General features: G+C 49.2%; 1 protein-coding gene across 12 annotated transcripts in view; it reads right to left on the bottom strand.

Moving 5' to 3' along the window:
- Positions 1-513: 513 nt before the first annotated feature.
- Positions 514-16808, bottom strand: part of robo2 (roundabout, axon guidance receptor, homolog 2 (Drosophila)) — a 1120123-nt gene continuing 1103828 nt past the window's right edge. For all 12 annotated transcript variants that reach the window (XM_086007303.1, XM_086007302.1, XM_086007300.1 and 9 more), the window contains 3 exons: positions 7416-7640; positions 3423-3647; positions 514-2090 (listed from right to left, as the gene is read on the bottom strand). In XM_086007303.1, the coding sequence (XP_085863429.1) occupies positions 2089-2090; positions 3423-3647; positions 7416-7640 (452 nt within the window). In that variant the 3' untranslated portion in view covers positions 514-2088. The remainder of the gene's footprint in view (positions 2091-3422; positions 3648-7415; positions 7641-16808) is intronic.

The raw sequence follows: 16808 nt of genomic DNA, 5'->3' as shown, positions 1-16808 counted from the left end.
GCTGATTAACAGAATCAGTCCTAATACATCTGCACACAGACACGCACACGTGCACACACTCACTCACAAGCCTCGCACACACACACACACACACACACATGCACACAGTCTCACACACCCACACTCGAAGATATCTTGCGCTCCTCCAATTCAGGCCTGTTGTGCAGCCCTCAATTTCCATTGCCCCACCTTCAGCTGCCTGGGCCCTAAGCTCTGGAATTTATTCCCTAAACCTCTCCGCCTCTCTCTCCTCCTTTAAGACACTCCTTAAATCTTTGACCAAGCGTTTGGTCACCTGGTCGAATAGCTCCTTATGTGGCTCGGTGTCAAATGTTGTTTGATAATCACTCCTGGCATTCTTACAACATTAAAGGCACTATATAAATACAAATTGTTGTTGTTGACAAACAACTCGGAGTGGAGGGCCTCTCAGAATTTGGTGCGTGCGATCTAGAATGTTGGGGAGCGTGAGGTCCCAGTTATGACAGACAGGTAGAGATCAGACAGATAATGTAGCATAAAAACATCAAAGCTTTAATCAATATACTATAGACCCATGAACAACTTTCCGTAATACTGACACACACTTTATTTTAATGTTAACAGCGTAAGCAAGGCTCCAGACCTTGTTTTAGGATTAATGTTTAAGACTATATTCGACATCAAGCATCCTTTTCAAAGTCTTCTCGATCAGCATCTGCGATTTAGGATCCCAGTCACTTATCGTCAGAACATTAATGTGACAAGTCTTTATACAGTTTAAAGTGGGTGGAGTGGGGGGGGGGGGGGGCGGTGGAAGGCGGGGGCGAGAAAGTTTCTTTATATTAAAAAAACGGGCAATGTTTTAAATAACTATGAGGGGGCAAGGGGAAGTGTGGGGAGGGAGTTTCCTCTGGTCACAGGGTGAGAGCGCCTCACTTTTCCGATGTGCCTGGAGTGCCAGCTGCAGTGAATCCTCTCGCTGCCTTTCCGAAGCTGCCTCCGTGCAGTGACGCAGAGGGAATCTTCCCGCGACGTTGTCTGGCGCACTCAGCCGCCATTACCACCCGTTTCTTGCGCCCGTCGGCAGTCGAAGGTCGCGACACCTTGAACGTCAACCGGGAACATCCAGAACATTCTTTTCCTTCACCCCTAACACACTCACGCACACGCACATGTCCATTCACACATGCACGCGCACACACACACACACACACGCACACACACACATGCACAAACACATGCACGCGCACACACAGGTCCACTCGCACACATGCGCACACACACATGCACGCGCATACACACACACACACACTCACGCACACACTCACACGCACACACTCACGCACACACACACGCGCTCACACACATGCACGCGCACACACACACGCACACACACACGCGCACACACACACAGTGAACAAACGCCCCTCTTTTCCGATTCAATCTCTTTTAATCTTTCTCTTTCTTCATTTTTTTGTCGGGAGCTTAAAGGTTTGTGCTTATCACTAAAAAAAAAATTATCAGTGCAAACTTCAAAAACAGAATATTAAACAAAAAAAAGTGATACAGTTAAAATAAAACATTGTTTTGTGTGTTTCTTTCAGTTTTTAATGGCATCGCTGCCTAGTCAATTCACATATAGTACAACGGACCAATAAAAAACAACAGACATTACAAGATGAAAGGTCAAAAAACACGGTGAGCTTTGTATAGCAATGCGGCAGAAATTATTTACACAAGAAATCCCTTTCTCTGTCTCGGGCTGTGATGGATAAATTTCAATTTTTTTAAATCTTCCCTGTTGAGGTTCTATTTTTTTTGGTGGTGGGTGAAGGGAGGGAGGGAGGGTGGGGGTGGTGGGGACGTGTGGGTGAATCGAGGGCGAGCAAGGTGAGGGAAGGGACGAGAAGCAATGTATTAAAGAATCACTGTGTGGGGGCGTGGGGGGATTACACTTGTGGCTGTCGTATCTTGGACTTTACATCACATTTACAGGTTCTGTCATAATACATTAAATAAGGAGGAAGTTCATTGCACCATTTAAGTGTCATCATATCTACGAGGCCAGGCTCGCTCCGCAGAATCTCAGGACATGTCTCTTCAGCACTCTGCGGGAAGAAGGAAAAAGAAAAATCAGAGGAGGTTAGAATCTTATGGCGCACAAGGAGGCCTTTCGGCCCATCGTGCCTGTGCCGGCTCTTTGAAAGCGCTGTCCAATCAGTCCCACTCCCTCCTGCTCTTTCCCCACAGCCCTGCAAATGTTTTTCCTTTTCAACTATACATCCAATGAATTCCCTTTTGGAAGTTACTCTTCTCATCCTTGTCTACACATCCTTCCATGGCTTAGCCTCTCACTACCTCTGTAAGAAGAAGAGCGGGGGATTTCTCCCCGGCGTCCTGGCCCAATATTTATCCCTCAACCAACATCACTGAAAAAAACAGCTGATCTGATCATTATCACATTGCTGTTTGTGGGAGCTTGCTGTGCGCAAATTGGCTGCAGCGTTTCCCACATTACAACAGTGACTACACTTCAAAAAGTGCTTCATTGGCTGTAAAGCGCTTTGGGACGTCCTGAGACGGTGAAAGGCGCTATAGAAATGCGAGTTCTTTTCTTTCTTTCTTTTAACCATTTCTAGCCCACAACCCTCCGTGATCTCTGCGCTCCTGCAATTCTGGCCTCTTCCGCAACCCTAATATCCATCGCTCCACCATTGGCGGCCGTGCCTTCAGCTGCCTGGGCCCTAAGCTCTGAAATTCCCTCCTTAAACCTCTCCGCCTCTCTCTACTCCTTTACGACCGCTCCGTAAAACCTACCTCCTTGACCACCTGTCCTAATATCTCCTCCTTTGGCTCAGTGTCAAATTTTGTCTGATAGTCGCTCCTGTGAAGCGCCTTGGGACATTTTACTAGGTTAAAAGCGCTGTATAAATGCAAGTTGTTGTTGCTGATGTTATAGAATCTGCTTCCACCGCCCTTTCAGGCTGTGCATTCCAGGTCACAACTTGCTGCGTATAAAATAATTCTCCTCATCTCCCATCTGATTTTTTTGCTAATTATCTTAAATCTGTGTCCACTGGTTACCGACCCTCCTGCCACTGGAAACAGTTTCTCCTTATTTACTCTATCAAAACCCTTCACAATTTTAAGCACCTCCATCAATTCTCCGCTTAACCTTCTCTGCTCTCAGGAGAACAATCCCAGCTTCTCCAGTCTCTCCAAGTAACTGAAGTCCCTCATGCCCCCGGTACCATTCTAGTAAATCTCCTCTGTAACCCTCTCCAAGGCCTTGACATCCTTCCTAAAGTGCGGTGCCCAGAATTGGACGCGTTGCTCCAGCTGGGGCCTAACCGGCGATTTGTAAAATGTTTAGCAAGTTATATTTTCCAATTTTTTAAATCTCCGCAAGTCTTTCTATTTCCAGCAGCCTGGATACTTACATACATCCCCTACAAACTGCCCTTGACCACACGATCCCATATATCCTACATCTGGAACGTCACTGATGTTCCGCTGGTGACTTGCGATTCCCGGACCCCCTCGTGAGGGCACACCTTTCCTGGGTCCAGTCGACCCTTTAGATGAGGCTGTCCCCGATGAGCTGTGACCACTCAGATGTCCCGGAGATGGAAAGCTAGGCTTACTGTACGGTATAAGGATTTCTTCTAGAAAAGACCACACAAATTTACAATCACAATTAGTGGATCTCACGGTAGGATCAGGTGATAATGATGGGAGCATTAGACCATGTCAGTTGTGGCTCAGTGGGGTAGCGCACTCTGGCCTAGAAATTGAGTTTTGGCGCAGCCAGGGCTTTAGCGCCGGAAGTTAGTGCCGGAGCTAAGTCGCGCTGGTCGGGCCCAAAATTCAATAGTTCTGCGCCCAAACGGCTGCCGGCGCTGCTGAGAGCTGTTTGCGCCTGAAAACTGGCGCTACGCGCTGAATTTCGGCGCTATTCCGGCGCTGCGGCGCCCGCTGCGGTGCGGCAGGTTCGGGAAGTGCAGGCCTCCTCCTTCCCTTAAGGAGGAGCTGGCTGCACCCGGCCGCGGCCCGCGAAAATCTTTTTAAAAATGAGCCCGGCACCTCGGACAAGTGCCGGGCTTGCTTCTGTTCCGGGGGGGGGGGGGGGGGGGAAGTCCGGGGAGGGAGCTGCGGCCAGGCGGCCGGCGGGAAAGCGGCCGGCCGCCGCGGGGCCTTTAATGCGCCGGCGCAAAGTCATGTAAGACTCTGTTGCCAGAGTCTTAGTTGCGGCTGCCACGGGCGAGGCGGCCGCAACTGAATTTCGGCGCTGGGGCCCGTCGGCATGGCAACCGGGACGCTGCGCACACCGATGACGTCATCGGTGCCGGCGCAGCGCTACCGGTGCAACGCCGCTTTAGGGCCCCAGGGAATTTTTGAACTGGCCATAACTCTGGCGCTAGTCCCTCTAGCGCCTCAAAAGCGGCGCTAAGGCAACTCAATTTCTAGGCCTCTCTCTTTTGCCTGTGACTTAGAAGGTCGTGGAGTTCGAGTTCCCACTCCATGAGACTGGAGCACAGAATCCATGCTGACACTCCCAGTGCAGCGCTGAGGGAGTGCCACACTGTCGGAGGTGCCTTCTGTTGGAAGAGACGTTAAACCGAGAGCTCTCTCAGGTGTGCATAAAAGATCACATGGCACTATTGGAAGAGGAGCAGGAGAGTTCTTCCCGGTGTCCTGGGAAAATATTTATCCCTCAACCAACATCACTAAAATCAGATGATCTGGTCACTATCACATTGCTGTTTGTGGGAGTTTCCTGTGTGCAAATTGGCTCCCGCGTTTCTTACATTACAACAGCGACTACCCTTCAAAAAGTACTTCACTGACCGGAAAGTGCTTTCGGACATCCTAAGGTCATGAACGGCGCTGTAGAAATGCCAGTCTTTTTTTGTACTGTACAGCTTTATTCAGCTGATTAAAGTGGACCTTAGAAAGTTAGATAGCTACAGTATAGAGTAAAGCTCCCATCAAACACCCCCAGGGCAGGTACAGCACGGGTTAGATACAGAGTAAAGCTCCCTCTACACTGTCCCATCAAACACTCCCAGGGCAGGTACAGCACGGGTTAGATACAGAGTAAAGCTCCCTCTACACTGTCCCATCAAACACTCCCAGGGCAGGTACAGCACGGGTTAGATACAGAGTAAAGCTCCCTCTACACTGTCCCATCAAACACTCCCAGGGCAGGTACAGCACGGGTTAGATAAAGAGTAAAGCTCCCTCTACACTGTCCCATCAAACACTCCCAGGGCAGGTACAGCACGGGTTAGATACAAAGTAAAGCTCCCTCTACACTGTCCCATCAAACACTCCCGGGGCAGGTACAGCACAGGTTAGATACAGAGTAAAGCTCCCTCTACACTGTCCCATCAAACACTCCCAGGACAGGTACAGCACAGGTTAGATACAGAGTAAAGCTCCCTCTACACTGTCCCATCAAACACTCCCAGGGCAGGTACAGCACGGGTTAGATACAGAGTAAAGCTCCCTCTACACTGCCCCATCAAACACTCCCAGGGCAGGTACAGCACGGGTTAGATACAGAGTAAAGCTCCCTCTACACTGTCCCATCAAACACTCCCAGGGCAGGTACAGCCGTTTGCCACACATCCTGTGGCCCTTGCTGTTGTGATCGCCAAGTTTGTGCCAATTGCTGCCAAATTAGGGTTGGTTTTTGTGCCGTGGGCCCATACCTACTCGGAGCGGATTTGCAACTGGCCGTACTCATTTCATGTCACACTCACTCCAGGAAGAAGGTAGGGTGGCTTTAGCTTATAAATTCGGTCTGGATTTGAACTGAGTCGACTGAAGTTTATCTCTTCAGGTGACTCCACGAAGGGTTTAGCCTGCTCATTTGAGGCATAGATGGTGTAAAGACAAAAGAAAAAGTATAAAACTCTGACATCCACATAGCTCTACCAGTGCACAATCTCCATGAAAACAGTTTGTTCATCATTCCTGGGATGGGGGGTGGGGGGGAATTGTCCTATGAGGAGAGATTGAGGAGACGAGGCCTATATTCTCTGGAGTTTAGAAGAATGAGAGGTGATCTCATTGAAAATATAAAATTCTTTAGGGGTTTGACAGGGTAGATGCTGGGAGGATGCTTCCCCTGGCTGGGGAGGGTTGTGAATCTTTGGAATTCTCTACCTCAGAGGGCTGTGGACGCTCAGTCGCTGAGTATATTCAAGAGAGAGATTGGTAGATTTTTGGATACTAATTGAACCAATGGATATGGGGATAGCACAGGAAGGTGGAGTTGTGTTTGAAGATCAGCCATGATCTTATTGAATGGTGGGGCAGACTCGATTTAGGAAGGTATACAGTGGTGTTCAGCCAGGGTCGGTTCTAGGACCACTGCTTTTCTTGATATATATTAATGACTTGGATGTGGGTGTACTGGGCACAATTTCAAAATTTGCAGAGAACACAAAACTTGTAAGTATAGTGAACAGTGAGGAGGAGAGTGATAGACTTCAGGAAGACAAAGACAGGCTGGCGGAATGGGCGGACACGTGGCAGATGAAATTTAACGCAGAAAAGTGTGAAGTGATACATTTTGATAGAAAGAATGAGGAGAGGAAATATAAACAAAATGGTACAATCCTGAAGGGGGTGCACGAACAGAGAGACCTGGGGGTATGTGTGCACAAATCGTTGAAGGTGACAGGGCAGGTTGAGAAAGTGGTTAAAAGAGCATACAGGATCCTGGGCTTCATAAATAGAGGCAGAGTACAAAAGCAAGGAAGTTATGATGAACCTTTATAAAACACTGCTTCGGCCTCAACTGGAGTATTGTGTCCAATTCGGGGCACCGCACTTTAGGAAGGATGTGAAGGCCTTCGAGAGGGTGCAGAAAAGATTTACAAGAATTATTCCAGGAATGAGGGACTTCAGTTACGTTGATAGACTGGAGAAGCTGGGGTTGTTCTCCTTTGAGCAGTGAAGATTCAGAGGAGATTTGAAAGAGGTGTTCCAAATCGTGAGGGGTCTGGACAGAGTAGAGAGAGAGAAACTGTTCCCATTGGCAGAAGGGTCGAGAACCAGAGGACACAGATTTAAGGTGATCGGCAAAAGAACCAAAGGCGACGTAAGAAAAAACTTTTTTACTCAGCGAGTGGTTAAGATGTGGAATGCACTGCCTGAGAGGGCGGTGGAGGCAGATTCAATCGTGGCTTTCAAAAGGGAGTTGGATAAGTACCTGAAGGAAAGAAATTTGCAGGGCTACGGGGAAAGGGCGGGGGAGTGGGACTAGCTGAGAGTCGGCACGGGCTCGACGGGCCGAATGGCCTTCTTCCGTGCCGTAACCATTCTATGATACTATGAAGGGCCGAGTGGCCTACCCCTGCTCCTATTCCTTATGTTCTTATGCTCTTAAGGTTGAAAGGAAATCCTATACTGCCCATTCATACCTGACCCAAGTGTTGGCTTGTGTTGGAGCTTGTTTCGCAAGTCTTCTTGTTGCATGTGACGTTCTAGCGATGTCTTGGCCAGATGTTCCATGGAATTCTTGTTCTCTTCTAGGCAGGTCAGCTCCTGTCTCTCTAGAGAACCGCCCATGCCCGTTGCTCTCGGGCCTTGACCCGAATGGAGCTTTGAACCCTGGCACGGTGGAGGGTCGGGTGGTGGAGGCAGGTCTTAGTGAAAGAAATAGAAAAGAAACAAGTGAAACGTAAGTACGTGAGACTGAGATAACGAGCCATTCTGTTCTTTCTCTTACATTCAGTTCTTTGCAGTCTTCAAGCTGAGGGAACCATGGCAACGTAGGAACAGGAGGAGGCCATTTAGCCCCTCGAGCCTGTTCTGCCATTCAATGTGATCATGGCTGATCTGTGACCTCACTCCATACTTTGGCCCATACCCCTTAATACCTTTGGTTAATGGAAATCTATCAATCTCTAGCACTGATTGCCATTTGCGGAAGAGAGTTCCAAACTTCTACCACCCTTTGTGTGTAGAAGTGTTTCCTAACTTCACTCCTGAAAGGCCTGGTTCTAATTTTTAGGCTACGTCCCCTTGCCCGAGATTCCCCGACTAGCAGAAATAGTTTCTCTCGATTTACCCTGTCAGTTAATATCTTGAAAACTTGGATCAAATCGTCCCTTAACCTTCTAAATTCCAGGGAATGAAACCCTAGTTTATACAATCTCCCCTCGAATCAGTGGCAAGGAATGGAATCCTCCACCCCCACTGCCTTGTTGCACCCACTGTGAAGTACCAAGCACTCCCAAATTGGGAATGCCGCACATTTCAAACGCAAGAGGCACTAATCTGCCTCAACAATCTGCCTTAATGAATCTGGGAACACCACCACCTCCAAGTTTCCCCCACAAGTCACACACACACCATCCTGACTTGGACATGTATCGGCCGATCCTTCATCGTCGCTGGGACAAAATCCTGGAACTCCCTCCCTAACAGCACTGTGGGAGCACCTTCACCACACGGACTGCAGCGGTTCAAGAAGGCGGCTCACCACCACCTTCTCAAGGGGCAACTAGGGATGGGCAATAAATGCTGGGCCGTGCCAGTGATGCCCACATCCCAGGAACGAATAAAAGAAAGACAACCTCAGAGCAGCACTCACTTGGAGTAAATCTGGAACAGATATGAGGAGGAAATGTACTGAAACAGTGCGGAATGTTTGGAATAATCTGCTGTATTTTCATTGGAATAATGTTTGGAACGAAGGGATAATTTCCTATCTCCATGCTTTTGGTGGAGTGAGGCCAAAGCTCTCAGCAGTGCCTGTGGGGAATTTGGGTGTGCACTTCTTGTGATTTTTTTGACATTTAAGTTAGTGGTTGGAATTTCCAAAGTGCTAATTGGAATCTGAGCTTCGCGGCCTGCAGCTTGAAGTTAGAAACCCACTCTTAAGTGTTAGCTTTGGCTCAGTGGGTAGCACTCGCTCTCTCGCCTCTGAGTCAGAAGGTCATGGGTTCAAGTCCCACTCCAGCGACTTGAGTATTAAAAGCTAGGCTGACACTCCCAGTGGAGTGCTGAGGGAGTGCCGCACTGTCAGAGGTGCCATCTTTCAGTTGAGACGTTCAGCTGAGGCCCCGTCTGCCCTCTCAGTTGGCCATAAAAAATCCCATGGCCACTATTTCGAAGAAGAGCAGGGGAGTTCTGGAAACGCAGCAGCCAGTTAGTGCACAGCAAGCTCCCACAAACAGCAATGTGATAATGACCAGATATTCTGTTTGTGTTGGTTGGTTGAGGGATAAATATTGGCCAGGACACCAGCGAGAACTCCCCTGTGTAGTGTATGTACCTTTAAGGGGAGAACTACTTTTTACAGCTCCTGAATACTGTAGTACCGGCAGTGACCACACCTGCATATAAACACTGAGTAGGGATCTGTACTGTTACTTTTAGAGTAACCCTCATCCAGTAAACACCTGTTGATTGTTCCTCTGCAGTCTTTGTCTATTTCTTGAAGGACACCATATATCAAGATTCACGGATTTAACATTGGCGACGAGGCGATTCGAACCTACCTGCAACTCTGCAGAGGAAGGCCGATTCCAGAGGCACGGGCGTCGACCATCTGGCGGAGACTCCAGCGAGGCGGGCTGGCAACAGGTACGGCGCAGACCCTTCCCGCACAGCGGCGGCTAGAGCCGACCGACGGCACAGGAAAAGGCCGAGCAGCGTCGACGGGAGCAGAGAGAAAGGGTAAAGCGCACAGGGCGCAGCCGGGGTTCAGGACCGAGCGGCGTCAACGAGAGAGGCGCGCAGGAAAACGCACAGAGCGCGGCCGGTGTTCAAGGGCTGAGCAGCATCCGCGGGGGAAGAAAGGAAAGCGCAGGAGACGCCATTTGAGCCACAGCGGAGAAGAAGGGAGAGCGCGGGAGACGCCATTTTTGAGCCGCAGCGGAGAAGAAGGGAGAGCGCGGGAGACGCCATTTTGAGCCACAGCGGAGAAGAAGGGAGAGCGCGGGAGACGCCATTTTTAGCCAGTCTAACCACACCCAGGGATGCCGAAGAGTGGCAGTGTCACAGCGTTCGACAATGAAGTCGAAGATTGGGCGACATATGTAGAACGCATAGAAGTGTACTGCAAGGCGAATGAAGTGCCAGATGACAGGAAAGCGCTGGTATTGTTGAATTCCATTGGTGCAAAAACGTATGGCTTACTGCGAAACCTAGTAACCCCAGAGAAGCCAGTGGAAAAGGATTTTGAAAGCATAGTAGCAATCCTACAGGACCACTTAAACCCCACACCGCTGCTGATAGCAGAAAGATTTAAGTTTCACAAAGGGAACCAGCATAAAGACGAAAGTAATGCTGAGTATTTAACGGAACTGCGCAAGCTATCGAAACACTGCCAGTTTGGAACGGGACTAGCAGATACTTTAAGGGACAAGTTTGTGTGTGGGCTTCAAAGTGAAGGAACCCAGAAACGGCTTCTATCAGAAAAGGATCTTACGCTGGACAAGGCTTTCAGCATGGCAGTATCACACGAAGCAGCCGCACGGGGCGCTGCAGAGATACAACGGAGACCGCAAGAATATGGCACAAATGAAATGTCATATGGAGCAGTGAAGTGTTATCGCTGCGGCAGAACAACGCACGACCATAAGGATTGTTGGTTCAAGGACCAAGTGTGCAGACAGTGTGGAAAAGTAGGACACATAGCAAGAGTCTGCAGGTCGGGAAAGAAAACCAACAGCAAGAAATCTCCACAGGAGAAGTACAAAAAGGTACATAAGGTGACGGAGAGTAGTTCAGACGAACAGAAAAGTGATACAGACTCCGGAAGCAAGGAGCTGGGTTGTCTGAAACTACATAATGTAATCAAAATGGAGGATCACCAAACTATCTGGGTCACGCTCAAGATAGACGGAGTCCAAGTAAAAATGGAATTGGACACAGGATCAGCCCTAACAGTCATAAACCGAAGGGACTACAAGCGGCTATTCTCACATATACCCTTGAGAGATACAGAGATTGTCTTGAAGACGTACACGGGGCAAAAAGTTTACCCCAAAGGAAAAATAAGGGTGAACGTGATATACAACGGCAAGGAAACACCAAAAATGGACCGATATGTATTGCCAGATGGAGGACCACCACTACTAGGACGTGAATGGATCCGGAAGATACAGCTAGATTGGCATTCCATACAAGCACTGACTGTAGATGCCAAAAAGGATGACGACGTCACACCTGGACGACTGTCAAAAATGCTAACTGACGCACAAGAAGTGTTCCAGGAGGGACTCGGAACACTAAAAGGCATAACAACGACGATCAAAATAGAGGAAAATGCAAGCCCAAAGTTTTTTAAGGCCAGACCAGTGCCTTATGCGATCCGACCAGCCATCGAAGCAGAGCTGGAAGGGTTGGAACGTTCTGGAGTACTGTCCAAAGTGGACTGGAGCGAGTGGGCTACACCCATTGTTCCTGTAATGAAGAGGTCGTTGAGTAATACGCCTGGGGAACCAAAGAAGGTTCGCATCTGTGGGGACTTTAAGGTGACAGTGAACCCAGTCCTTCACACGGTACAATATCCGCTTCCGCGGATTGAAGATATTTTCGCCTCGCTATCTGGAGGAAAATGCTTCACTAAGATTGATCTGGCCCAGGCGTACCTGCAAATGGAGGTAGAAGAAGCCTCAAAACAGTACCTTACAATCAACACTCATAAAGGTCTCTACCAATACAACCGGCTGGTGTTCGGGGTAGCATCAGCTCCGGCTATTTGGCAAAGGGCAATGGATCAAGTCCTGCAAGGGATTCCAGGGACCCAGTGTTATTTGGACGACATCCTGGTCACGGGCGAAAATGACAGTGATCACCTCGCCAACCTGGAGCAGGTGCTCACTAGATTGAAGGAATATGGGCTCCGAGCTAATCGCCACAAATGTGAGTTTTTCCAGAAGCAGATCTCATATTGTGGCCACGTTATTAATGAAGAGGGGTTACATAAGTCCCCTGAAAAGATTGAGGCAGTAGTCAAGGCTCCAGCACCGGAAAATGTGTCACAACTGAGGTCGTTCCTCGGGCTGGTGAACTACTACCATAAGTTCTTGCCGAACTTGTCTACCGTACTACACCCACTGAACACCCTACTGCAAACGGGGGTACCATGGAAGTGGAATGACGAATGTAAACGCGCTTTCCAGAAGTGCAAAGAATTGATCACATCAAAAGAGGTGTTGGCTCATTTCAACCCAGCACTACCAATTCGGTTGGCGTGTGATGCATCACCCTATGGTATTGGAGCGGTGCTGTCGCACAAGTTCCCGGACGGCTCGGAGAGGCCAGTAGCCTTTGCGTCTCGGTCACTAACCTCAGCCGAGTGTAACTACGCCCAGATTGACAGGGAGGCCCTCAGCCTAGTGTGGGGAGTGAAAAAGTTCAACCATTATCTGCACGGGCAGAAGTTCACCTTGCTGACTGACCACCAACCACTTGTCTCCATCTTTAATCCAAAGAAGGGCGTTCCGGTGATGACTGCGCAACGGCTACAAAGATGGTCCCTTTTTCTAGGGGCGAACCAATATGAAATCGAGTATAAGGGCACAAAACAGCATGGAAACGCTGATGGGCTATCACGCCTGCCACTGCCTACTGCGGAGGAAGCACCAGCAGTGGACCCTGTCGAAATATTTTATTCGACTATAATTGAACGCTTGCCAGTAACTAACGCTGATATAGAGAAGGAGACCCGAAATGACCCGACACTGTCTCGGGTATATGACTTGACGGGGAAGGGATGGCCAACACATGGCGACTCACTGTTGCCAGCATTCTCATCCAGAAGAGAACAGCTGTCAGTATGCCAGGGGACCTTGATGTGTGGATCCCGAGTGGTAATTCCACCCAAGTTAAGGGAGAGAGTGCTCAATGAGCTTCACGAAGGCCATCTGGGAGGGGTGAAAATGAAAAGCCTTGCTAGGGCTTATGTGTGGTGGCTGGGGATCCATCAGCAAATCGAGGACCTGACAAAGAGCTGCTCAGGATGCCAGAAGGTCCAAAATGCCCCTCTACATCCATGGGAGTGGCCCTCCTCTCCATGGCAACGGGTGCATATTGATTTTGCTGGTCCATTCATGGACTCAGCCGTGGATGCGCACTCGAAATGGCTTGAGGTGATCAAAATGTCCTCCACCACCACGGAGAAAACGATTGCAGTCCTACGGACCATATTTGCCAGGAACGGCTTGCCAGAGCAGATTTGCTCTGATAACGGACCACAGTTTGTGTCCGAAGAGTTTCGGAAATTTATGAAAAGGAATGGGGTAAGGCATTACACATCCGCCCTGTATCATCCAGCCACAAATGGATTGGCTGAGAGGTTCGTACAAACCTTTAAAAAGGCAGTAAGGGCCATGTGCGATGACGACATTCCACTGCAGCATAAGGTGGACAATTTCCTGTTAGCCTACAGAAATGCGACACATGCAGTCACCAACCAGACCCCGGCCATGATGTTCTTTAACCGAAGGTTGAGATCTCGTCTGGATTTGCTCAGACCAAATGTACGAAGAGATGTTGAGAATAAGCAATTCCAGCACATCAATGAGAAGCCGACAAGGAGCTTCAATGTAGGGCAACCAGTCTTGGCCCACGACTACCGAACAGAGAAATGGCAACCAGGAACGATATGCACATGGCAGGGGCCATTAATGTACACAGTGGATGTTGGGGAGAACATTGTGAGATGCCATGTCGACCAGGTCCTAGAGTCACAGGAACGAGTCAACCCCATGTCTCGCGTACCTGGTGATGAACCCGATGTACAGGTAGCATCTACCCCAGAAACAGTAGCATCGGAAGCTGATGAACCAACCGACGACAGGGGGCCAGAATCGCCTCCGCACCAAGAGCAAGACACTCAGGAAAGGCGCTATCCAGAAAGGATCAGGAAGCCTCCCCAAAGACTGAATTTATAAATGGACTATTTTCAGTTAATGTTGCACGTTAAAAGTGTTAATTGTTAAATGAATGTTATGGTACTGTTAATCTAAAAGGGGAGGAATTGTAGTGTATGTACCTTTAAGGGGAGAACTACTTTTTACAGCTCCTGAATACTGTAGTACCGGCAGTGACCACACCTGTATATAAACCCTGAGTAGGGATCTGTACTGTTAGTTTTAGAGTAACCCTCATCCAGTAAACACCTGTTGATTGTTCCTCTGCAGTCTCTGTCTATTTCTTGAAGTGACACCATACATCAAGATTCACGGATTTAACACCCTGCTCTTCTTCAAAATAGTGCCATGGGATCTTTTACATCCACATCTCATGGGAGTGTTTGATGGGGCAGTGTAGAGGGAGCTTTACTCTGTATCTAACCCGTGCTGTACCTGCCCTGGGAGTGTTTGATGGGACAGTGTAGAGGGAGCTTTACTCTGTATCTAACCCGTGCTGTACCTGCCCTGGGAGTGTTTGATGGGACAGTGTAGAGGGAGCTTTACTCTGTATCTAACCCGTGCTGTACCTGCCGTGGGAGTGTTTGATGGGACAGTGTAGTGGGAGCTTTACTCTGTATCTAACCCGTGCTGTACCTGCCCTGTGAGTGTTTGATGGGACAGTGTAGAGGGAGCTTTACTCTGTATCTAACCCGTGTTGTACCTGCCCCGGGAGTGTTTGATGGGACAGTGTAGAGGGAATATAAACAGAAAATGCTGGAAATACTCAGCAGGTCAGGCAGCATCTGTGGCACGAGAAACAGAATTAATATTTCAGGTCATTGACCTTTTGTCAGAACAAGAAAAAGTTAGAGCTGTAACAGGTCTTAAGCACGTGTAGGGGGCAGGATGGGAGGATAGATGAAAGGGAAGGTCTGTGATAGGGTGGAAGGAAGGAGAGATTAAATGACAAAGCGGATGGTGGTGCGAGGCAAAAGGGGGTGGGGTAATGGGACAAGTAAAGAAACAAAAGTGGGTCTAGAGGAGGTGTAAATGGCAACACCAGAATCATTACCAGCCCCTGCTGTCTGAAACAATGGGAGCGGTGGTTATGATCTGAAATTGTTGAACTCAATTTTGAGTCCGGAAGGCTGTAAAGTGCCTAATCGAAAGATGAGGTGCTGTTCCTCGAGCTTACATTGAGCTTCAGTGGAACAATGCAAGAGGCCGAGGACAGAGAGGTCAGAGTGGGAGTGGAGCGGAGAATTAAAGTGACAGGCGACCGGAAGCTCGGGGTCCCCCTTACGGACTGAACGGAGATGTCCCACAAAGCGGTCACCCAATCTGCGTTTGGGCTCCCCACTGTAGAGGAGACCGCATCGTGAGCAGCGAATACAGTATACTAGATTGCAAGAAGTACAAGTAAATCACTGTTTCACCCGGAAGGGGTGTTTGGGGCCCTGGGCATTGGGAAGGGGGGAAGTAAAATGGCAGGTGTTGCATCTCCTGCGCTTGCACGGGAAGGTGCTGGGCAAAGGGGAAGGTTTGTTGGGGGTGATTGAGTGGACCAGGGTGTCGCGGAGGGAGCTGTCCCTTCGGAATGCTGCAAGGGGAGGGGAGCGGCAGATGCTTCTGGTGGTGGGATCACGCTGGAGGTGGCGGAAATAGCAGGGATGGTCCGTTTAAAACCAAGGCATTGCTTAACCGGGAGCCAATGTAGGTCAGTGAGCACAGCGTGTGATGGGTGAACGGGACCTGGTACGAGTTAGGACATGGGCAGCAGAGTTTTGGATGAGTCATAGAGTCATAGAGTTATACAGCACAGAAAGAGGCCCTTCGGCCCATCGTGTCTGCGCCGTCCATCAAGCCCTGTCCAATCTAATCCCATTTTCCAGCATTTGGTCCATAGCCTTGTATGCAATGGCATTTCAAATGCTCATCCAAATGCTTCTTGAATGTTGTGAGGGTTCCTGCCTCCACCACCCTTTCAGGCAGTGAGTTCCAGATTCCAACCACCCTCTGGGTGAAAAAGTTCCTCCTCAAATCCCCTCTAAACCTCCTGCCCTTTACCTTGAATCTATGCCCCCTTGTTATTGACCCCCCTACTAAGGGGAAAAGTTCCTCTTTATCTACCCTATCTATGCCCCTCATCATTTTGTACACCTCAATCAGGTCCCCCCTCAGCCTTCTTTGCTCCAAGGAAAACAACCCCAGCCTGTTTAGTCTCTCTTCATAGCTGAGGCGCTCCATCCCAGGTAACATCCTGGTGAATCTTCTCTGCACCCTCTCCAAAGCAATCAGGATGAGCTCAAGTTTACAGAGGGTGGAAGATTGGGGGCCGGGCAGGAGTGCGTTGGTAAAGTCACCCGAATGCCTGAAATGGAAGGCATTTCATAAGCTCTGTGAGACGTCCTGAGGACGTGATAAGGCACCGTGTCAATACAAGCTCATCCATCCCTCAGCACTGACATCGCTCAGCACAAACTGAGGAAAAACACGAGTCACAAGATGATGAGAGTCAGCAGGCGCACTGTGGGAGTCACCTTCGGTCACTCCACTTAAATTACGACAGGCATGGAATTCCAAAGAACAGCTGGTGCCAGCTTTAAGGTGAAGAGAATGAAGCCAGGTATCCAGCAAGACCTGGGCAGACGTTTACAGGAACAATCTGAGGTGACAGCTGCCCATGTGCAGCATGGGTTGTTTCTACAGCTTCACTCAGTTATGGCTCCTCACACACTTGGCTGCTGTTTGCATCTGTTTTTTGTACAGTAACGCTGTCACAACATCACCTGCCATCAAATCCAGCTGATAAATCCTCTCCCTAAATTATCATTACAGCTAAATTTAAAAGGGGAGATGGTCCAGAGTATTCACTGCCCAAAGATGTGACGCCGTGATGCCTCAATGCAATAAATACACTGTCGAGCCTTACTGCGACGCAGA

The sequence above is a fragment of the Somniosus microcephalus genome, chromosome 14 (genome assembly GCF_052327205.1).
Source record: "Somniosus microcephalus isolate GS21.2 chromosome 14, FLI_Smic_1.0, whole genome shotgun sequence".
Classification (NCBI taxonomy): domain Eukaryota; kingdom Metazoa; phylum Chordata; class Chondrichthyes; order Squaliformes; family Somniosidae; genus Somniosus; species Somniosus microcephalus.
Note: the sequence above shows the minus strand (reverse complement) of the source record. Positions and strands in the feature narration are given on the sequence as shown.